Source organism: Rhamphochromis sp. 'chilingali' (assembly GCF_963969265.1).
Source record: "Rhamphochromis sp. 'chilingali' genome assembly, chromosome: 2".
Taxonomy (NCBI): domain Eukaryota; kingdom Metazoa; phylum Chordata; class Actinopteri; order Cichliformes; family Cichlidae; genus Rhamphochromis; species Rhamphochromis sp. 'chilingali'.
In genome coordinates, this window is record NC_137930.1 from 51,291,470 (window position 1) to 51,299,893 (window position 8,424).

The 8,424-nt window shown below is 40.1% G+C and overlaps 1 protein-coding gene across 2 annotated transcripts; it reads left to right on the forward strand.

Moving 5' to 3' along the window:
* The first annotated feature begins 1,055 nt into the window (after positions 1 to 1,055).
* Positions 1,056 to 8,367, forward strand: pus7 (pseudouridine synthase 7). 2 transcript variants are annotated; one of them, XM_080876064.1, is made up of 17 exons: positions 1,056 to 1,152; positions 1,328 to 1,441; positions 2,692 to 2,979; positions 3,068 to 3,152; positions 3,302 to 3,418; positions 3,511 to 3,655; positions 4,366 to 4,477; positions 4,623 to 4,700; positions 4,861 to 4,989; positions 5,264 to 5,389; positions 5,478 to 5,539; positions 5,635 to 5,795; positions 5,990 to 6,116; positions 6,618 to 6,719; positions 6,975 to 7,104; positions 7,309 to 7,400; positions 7,727 to 8,367. In XM_080876064.1, the coding sequence occupies exons 3-17, from the start codon at positions 2,702 to 2,704 to the stop codon at positions 7,861 to 7,863; spliced, it is 1,881 nt and encodes a 626-aa protein (XP_080732190.1). In that variant the 5' UTR covers positions 1,056 to 1,152; positions 1,328 to 1,441; positions 2,692 to 2,701; the 3' UTR covers positions 7,864 to 8,367. The 2 variants fall into 2 exon arrangements, with proteins under 2 accessions (XP_080732190.1, XP_080732191.1); XM_080876065.1 differs by having other exon boundaries at positions 1,079 to 1,156.
* The last annotated feature ends 57 nt before the right edge of the window (positions 8,368 to 8,424 follow it).

An 8,424-nucleotide genomic window follows, 5' to 3' on the forward strand; every position in this document is an offset into this window, starting at 1 on the left:
ACAGGATTTATTTTAAAGAGAACTCTTAAACCATATTTGACTGGTTATTCTACATATGGAGTCGCAATAAGCACTAAAATTAATGAGGCTTTAGCTCATGAAATGAAAACAATGTGAAAGATAAGATAACCATGGAGTGTGGAAGTCAGTATTATTAGTAGAGAAGGTGTATGAATACTCAAGTGAGCAGTGTGGTGTTGTAAAGGCATGAGGAGAGGTGTAAAGGTGTAAGAAAAATTACACGTAGTTCCACAAGGTGACAGTAAAGAGCTGACACGGTGCCGCTGTTATTATGGAGTACAACACATCACCTGGTGCTGCTGCCTGTTTTAGATTGCATTGCACTTGTTTTTATAAGACTTATAGGAACTGTAAAGGAAAATACCAGCGAAAGGAAACTCCACAAATGTACTGATCTATCTATTGCCTGGACCCGTATTGTTCAATAGTAGGCCTACTTAATAAACAATTGCTTTTTAAAAAATCAGCAGCCCTAAAAATATCATTTCTTTCTATTCAGTAAAACATTTGTCATGGTGTTAAAAAAAAGCATATAGCATAGGGTACCAATATGCTTTCACAATTCAGTGATCACAGATTTGCACTTGTTTAAGCCTTAAGCTAAGGACAGAGGACTTTGTACTTCTTAGACCAAACCTTTACAATCACGCGGCAGACAGGATCTTTATAGTGTAGATATAACATTGGACATGATAAGCTAATATTTATTTATTTTTTACTTTGAAGTGAAAGGTTATAATTAGCTGGTGTCTTACATTCAACAAGTTGTGCGTGAAAAAAACGCTTTAAAATAATCGATAATAATAATAATAATAATAAATAGAATAATACAGTCATGAAACCATGACTGTTTCATTAATTAACTGGAATATAAAGTACTGTGCTCCCAGAGACGTGTGGAAGTATCGTAGGCTCCATACCCAAGTGTGTTTCTTTGGAGCGTTATCCCACGGTTACTTGAACGCAGCATAGCTTTGTGATTGACAGCTCCTTTAACCAAGCGTTTGAAGTGGGAGGGCTTTAGGTCATTATCCATTTCCGGAACCAGAGGAGCACACACACACATACACACGTGTGAGAAAACCTGGCGTTCAGTGTTGCCTGCTCTCTTCTGAATATCACCAGGTCCAGGTAGGTGAGTGGGAACGTTTGGAAGAGCAAAAGTCCTTTTTTAAAAAATTATTTGCTTTTACCAGCGACATTTGAGTTCAGGTTTACAAACACGTTAACTGGGGGTGTTAGCTAGCTAATAGATGCTCTGCCGTCTTTGCTAAGTTTTGAGTGATAACTAATCCCCTTCATTTAGTCTTTTAAGTGCCTGCTTCAAGCTTGGATCCGTCAGGAAGTCTGTGCAAGTGTTTGGCGTTTGGAAAATAAGGAGTGTTTGCAGCCATATTTCGCTACCGCAGTCCCACAAACGGTAAGTTGTTGGTATTGTTTTCTAGGCCAGTAATGCCCACTTAGTTATGTTATCGTTACTCGCAGATACTGAAATGTAGTGTTCACAGTTATACTTTGTGCTTTCCATTTCTACGTAGAGTCACGTAATAACGGGTAACTGATGTTGTAGTACTGATGTTATACCATGTCATCAGTGCTGGTATCTTGCCACACGCTTCAGATCTGACTGGTGCGTCACACCAAAACAAAGCGTGCTGTAGTGTTGCACTTCGACAGTTTTGAGGTTGTCCCTGCAGCAGTCAAAGCAGAAATACGCCTCGCCTTGGTAGTGTCCACGAGGCGTCCGATTCAGATGACCAACGCATTTCGGTGGCTCCTTTCAGTGTGACGGAGTAGCAGCTCTACCCTGAGCTCCTCATTTCATCTGCAAGGGTATAGCCCACACACCCTTTGGAGGAAACTTCAGTTCTGTCAGTTGTATCTGTAGGCTCACTCCTTTGATCACTACACACGGTTCATGGCTGCAGAAAGAGGCCATTAAATCAAATCAAATCAAATCAAATCACTTTTTATTGTCACATCACATGTGCAGGCACACTGGCACAGCACATGCGAGTGAAATTCTTGTGTGCGAGCCCCACAAGCAACAGAGATGTGCAAACACAACAACACAAACGAGCAAAATACAAGAATGGCCAACCTGAAACTAATAAATATATGTACAATATATAATAGTGTATGCATTTCTGGATGTGTATACTAAATATTTTCCTACGTGTGTGTGTGTGTGTGTGTGTGTGTGTGTGTGTGTGTGTGTGTGTGTGTATGTATACACATTTTTACAAATTAAATAGTAAAAAAATAAAATAATAATAATAAAATATATAAAATATACAGAGTTGAATATGTGCAAAACAAGTGGCATTTATATACAGTGTGGAGTGCATAATGTTGAAACTAGAGCATTTGGTAAATTGACAGCGTCACACACACGATTCAGTGTGACAGACTGGTACAACATCCATGCTATTGCACCACACCAAACCGTCAGTCAAAATATTGGAGTGTTTCTTTAACCTGATTTTAAAAAAATGAAATGAATAAAGCATACCATTCAGACTAAAACAGGAGAAAGTGCTGGGCTGTAAACAAGCAAGCTGATGTTTAAAAAAACCCCAAAACAAATCACACAAAAATACCACACCGTGAGACTCGGGTTTTATATATGTGTGCGGCTCATACTGTTAACTAAATTCCTTATTGCTCCAGCTGGGCACTAATGGCTGAATCCGAGCCTGTGACCGTCGTCGTCCCAGTTGGAGAAAAGCGAGGGTGCCCGGAAGATGAAAAAGATGATGCACCATCAAAGAAACCAAAATTTGAGAGCGATCCTCCGCAGCAAGATGAGATGGACGAGCCCGAGGGGGACGCAAGTGATGGAGAGGAGGATGGTGACACATTTGCTAACATGATGAAGCATGGTCTCACCGAGCTCGATGTTGGCATCCTAAAGTATGTCAGTGACCACGAAGGCTTCTCTGGAGTCCTGAAGGAAAGGTTTGTTTGTCATCTGGAGTTAATGAAGGATTTAAAGAGTTTGCTTAACAAAGAGTAACCAATCACTTTCTTTGTTTTTTGCACTCAGATATTCTGATTTTGTTGTGCATGAAATCAACAAAAATGGCAAGATTGTGCATTTGGATGACCTCTCTGTCCCGGCGGAGGCTGAGGTAACGTTGCTTCTTCTGCTATTTTAACAAGCCTCAGATTCATCATGAAGGCACACTTCGCATTAACAAAATAAGACTAAAGAGAACTCCAGGATCGGGTTACATAATACTCTCCAATATGGTTTTTGGTTTGTTTTTCTGCTGTTTAGGAAGCCCAAGAACCTGAACAACAGCCAAAAGAATGTGACCTGCTAACTGAAGAGCAGAAAAAGCAGCTTGGAGAGCTTCAGCTGTTCAAGAACAAAGAGGGAAATGTCTCAATTGAGGTAACAGGTTAAAAGGAGTGCTCCAATAAAAAACACACAAAAATCCATAAAACTAGCTGACAGCTTTATGTAATGTTCTTATTCATTTATAGGTACTGGATGATTCTAAAGAGAAACGGACATTGGTCCACAAAGCCATCAAGAATCAGTTTCCTGGTTTGGAAACAAAGACTGAAGAGAGGGAAGGGCGGAAGTTTATAGTGGCTTATCATGCTGCTGGGAAGAAGGCTTTAGCAGGTATGTGGATCTCAGGATGGAAGGCCAAACTAAGTTAATGTTTTAGGAATGTTAATGAAATTTATTGCACGCCTTCCTCACTTCAGCTTATATTTTATCTACTGCAGTGCATGTAGCCCGAGCAGTAAAATACGATGCATGCGCTTTTGTGTAAGCATGGTCAACACACCTGCATGTTTCTACTGAGACCTTTACTCAACACCACAAAGGATGGTAGAGATTAGCAGAGCCACACAGGCCAAAAGTTTAAATATCACACTTCACTCCAGGCCCATGCATGAGATCTCACCCCTGACAACTCTACCCACAGACCATAAGACTCTCTTTCTTAGTAACATTATTCTATCCTCCTTTTGCTCTTCTCTGGTGGATAGAAGTCAAAACAACTACAGGTAAGAACTTATTCTCCTCCCAGCACCAGAGGAAATGGTTAAAAGCCATGTGGAGTTGGGTTACACTTAGCTTAGGATAAAATACTGTGTCGTAAAATCAGCTTTAATATCGTGTGTCCATGTCGTTTTGCCATTAAGTGATTGGATCTGAGTGCCAAAGCAAGGTTGTTGGCTAACTGCTGAGATATGTTTGGAAGTACAGGATCTATAATGAGTATTTCTATAATATTGGGGACTTATAAAGTACATGCTATGTTTTAATATTAAAAAACATCACAGCATGTTTTTCATCACACCATTTTTCTGTCTCCACAAAAGCTCCAAGGAAACACTTTTGGCCCAAAAACCGTGGCAGTTTCTGCCACTTTGTTCTGTATAAGGAGAACAAAGACACCATGGATGCTATCAATGTGCTTTCAAAGTTCCTCAGGTAGGAGACGTGTGTGTTTTTTAGTTTGTTTTATAAAAAGTAAGGATCATTCATTGATAAAAGAGCCAACACACTAACGGATGTGTGAAATGTTTTTTGCAGTTAAGTTTTGCAGCCCTATGTATAATGATGGATGTCTCTCTAGGCTTAGACCCAACATGTTTTCCTACATGGGAACCAAGGACAAGAGGGCCATTACTGTGCAGGAGATAGCGGTGCTCAAGTGAGTGTTATAATGCAGAGCCCTGCAGTTACTAGTGTGCAGATATTTTTTGTTTTTTTGATGATTATGCTAGATGTGTGTTGTTATTGATTCTAATTTATCTCTGATGGGTTCTTGCACAGGATCGGTAATTATAACAGCCTCTTCTTTGTTCACTTAGGATCACTGCAGAGAGGCTGGCTCACCTCAACAAGTGCCTCATGAACCTCAAGCTTGGAAACTTTTGCTACAAAAATCACCCTCTAAAGCTGGGGGAACTGCAGGGAAACCATTTCACTGTGGTGATAAGGTCAGCAGGTGTTAATATACACAGTGCTTGTTTCAGAAATAGATTTTAAAAGCTCGGCATTTGTTAAACTGCCAATTTGAACTGAGGTCACCTTTATTGGCAGTCTCTTCCTGTTTAAAGGGAAGTTTTGTCCTCACTGTGATCAAGTGTTTTCTCCAGGTGGATTAAAGGAAACAGAGTTAAATTGTCCTGCAAAACCATGATGCATTTTTTTAAATTGCTTTTCAGGGTAAAGTGTTCAATGGCTCATTGTTTTTTGTCTTTGTGTTTGCAGGAACATCACAGGAACAGACGAGCAGGTTGATCAGGCAATGAAATCCCTCAAGCAGACAGGTTTCATAAACTACTACGGCATGCAGCGTTTTGGCACAACAGCTGTGCCCACGCATCACGTGGGCAGGTGAGGTCATGACATGGAGATTGTTGCGTAAATTATATAACTATAGGACCATAAACTATAGTGTTTTCCCTCAATTTGTTGGGGACAGGGCTATTCTGAAAAACGACTGGAATGAGGTGATGGATTTGATTCTGAAACCCCGTCCTGGAGGTAAATGTACCACCCTCACTCTGTTTTCTGCTGCAGTTGAAGCGGTTGCAAAAAGTATTTCAAGTTTCCCATTGTCTCGTTTTTTTCTTTTACAGCGGAGAAAGAATTTCTGGTCCGCTGCAGGGAAGAGTGGGCAAAGACTCAGGATCCGGAGGCAGCACTGAAAAAGCTTCCCAACAAGCGCTGTGTGGAAGGACAGCTGCTGAGAGGCCTGTCTATGTATGGCAAGAAAAACATCGTCACTGCATTTGGACTGGTTGGTTTTCTATTGCAGTCTTGTAACAAGTTGATGCAGCAGAACCAAAGGCTTTACCTTAATTATTCCGCAAATAAATCTTCCTTGTTTACAAGTTACAGTTACCCGTGAAACAATTCAGTCAGAGATTCAGACGTACCTCTAGCCTCAATGGAAATTAAATTTTGTGCTCACGCTCTTGTGCTCTTCTCTAGATCCCCCGGAACAACCGCCTGATGTACATCCACAGCTACCAGAGCAGAGTGTGGAACACCATGGTGAGCCGCAGAATTGAAGCCTTCGGTCTGAAGGCTGTGAAGGGAGACCTGGTACTCAAAGGAAGTAAGTTGGCCTTTAAATCACCTGCCTAATGTTGATTATTAAGAGTGGGACACTGTGGGATATGTACAGTAAACTGTAGCTTTTAACCTGGATTCTGTACAGGTCAGTAAATGGGATACAAAGTGTCTTGTTAGCAAACTTTAAATGAGTTGAAAAGTGATTTTCACCCAAGGATCAACATACATGTCTATGTTTGGATATCTTCTCAGGAAGAGGAAGTGTGTTAATGTAGAGTGGGTACATTTTATCCTGAACAAATTCAGGTTGGGCGGGTCACATTTAGTAGTGGTCACACTTGCTCTGTGCTCATTTTAGCCATGCACAATCTGTCCTCACAGAGAGGCCACCTTTTAAAAGCATAAGAATGATACAGATGCATTAAAACACAAGTGCAATGTAGGATTAGAAACCTGAAAGGCTTATTGAGTTTCCAACAAAAAAACAACTGGTCATTTTCTTTCTTTCTTATGATATCATCTTCCAAATGTTATGTTTCCAAAGCCACGGCACACGTGCTGTCTGCAGAGGAGGCAGAGAATCAATCCATCCACAACATTGTGATGCCACTTCCAGGGTTTGATGTCATTTACCCCACACACCACAGTAAGTATAGGCTATGTATAATGCAGAGTTCAGTTTTTATAGCATATAACCCAAATTAACATTGGGTTGTTTTAACACTAATGTATTTAAGATGGTAACACCTGTATAACAAAGTAACGGGTGCTTCCGGTGGAATAGTCTGAGTGGTTTAATAAAATAAAAATTGACATAAAACATTAAATAAACTTACAGCAGAGGAGAAAATTGTTTTGTTTTGTGTTACATTGTCAGTCATACCTGTGTGTTTTGTTTTAGTCGGAGAAGGTTACAGAGAGCTGCTCACTGCAGACGGGCTGGACATCGACAACATGAGGCACAAAGTGAAGGACTACTCTCTGGCCGGAGCCTACAGGCGCATCATCATCAGACCCGCTGATGTCAGCTGGTCAGCACCTCTCACTGCCTTTTTCACACAATGCAGTGCATGACTTGTAACAATCACAATTACTGTTGTGCTTTGCTCTTTCACAGTTAAACATAATGGTAGTGATAGATTAATTGTGTACTGCTCTTACTGAATGCTTTGTTAAACTGTTGCTCTGTTTACTGTAGTACTACATTTCCTTGTATTTGTCGCTGTTCTGTGCAGGGAGGTCATTAATTACGATGACCCCAGGGTGTCTCTGGTGCATAGTGATTTTGAGAAACTAGAGAACAAACCCGCACCTGTCTTCAACAAAGGTAAACTTATTTTTACGCCTGTTTAGATTTGTGTCAACGATGGATGTAAAATTTTATTTAATTTCCATAGATTAAAACTTTTAAACTTGCAGGCACAAGTCAAGTATGTATAAACTCAGTTTATTTAAAAGGGAAACTGACAATAAAACTTACAATATGAGATCATTTCAAGGGCAGATTTTGAATGAAGTACAATAATAAATGGAGGACATGTATGATATCCAACAATCAAAAGCATGAATTATTTATTTTACTAGTTAAAGTAGAAGAAATAATGTTTTGTTTACAACCTGCATAAACTGTGCCACTCTCCTTCCTCCTGACAGAGGGGAAATATCGCGCTCTGCGGATGGAGTTCTCGCTGCCTCCATCGACCTACGCTACTATGGCAATCAGAGAAGTCCTCAAGCTGGACACCAGCATCAAGAAACAGACGCAGCTTAACACGACCTGGTTTAACTGAGACCACGACACCTTCAGGCATGAACTGGACTGTTGATGCAGTGGCTGCTTACTGTTGTTTTTAAGTCATGTGTAGTATGTGTGTATGAGAGAGCATTTGGGTTTTATACAAACCCAAAGATAATTTCTTTGACGTACAAAGAGCAACAGTTTATAATTATTGAACTTTTTTATGTTTTTATTTGCTTTGACAGGTTTTTGTGCTGCACATTGCGATTTCACATATTTTGACAAGATTTAAATATGTTGTGTGCTTTCAGGGCACTCACACATTCAATAACTACTGCTGCTGGTTTTGTACAGAGATGAGAACTTCTTTTTAGCTCAAAGCTAATAGCATAAGTTTTTTTGAGAAGGAAGAGCAATTTAAATTGTTGAGAGAATCGGCACAGTGTGTGTGTATGAACAAAAAAATCTGAAATATTATTTTTCTTTTTTTGTCCTTCCACTTGTAAAAGTGGTAATAAAGCTGTTATCTCTCCTTTCAGTCTTTTCCTCTGCAAGATGTTGTGATTGCAATGAGTACAGTAACACTGTCTCCCTCTAGTGGTTGACCTCTACT

Coding starts and splice junctions, on each gene's coding strand:
- pus7 (XM_080876064.1), top strand. CDS start 2,702: ATGGCTGAATCCGAGCCTGTGACCGTCGTCGTCCCAGTTGGAGAAAAG. Junction 7,105..7,308: donor AGACCCGCTGATGTCAGCTG/GTCAGCACCTCT, acceptor TGTTCTGTGCAG/GGAGGTCATTAATTACGATG. Junction 7,401..7,726: donor CGCACCTGTCTTCAACAAAG/GTAAACTTATTT, acceptor TCCTCCTGACAG/AGGGGAAATATCGCGCTCTG.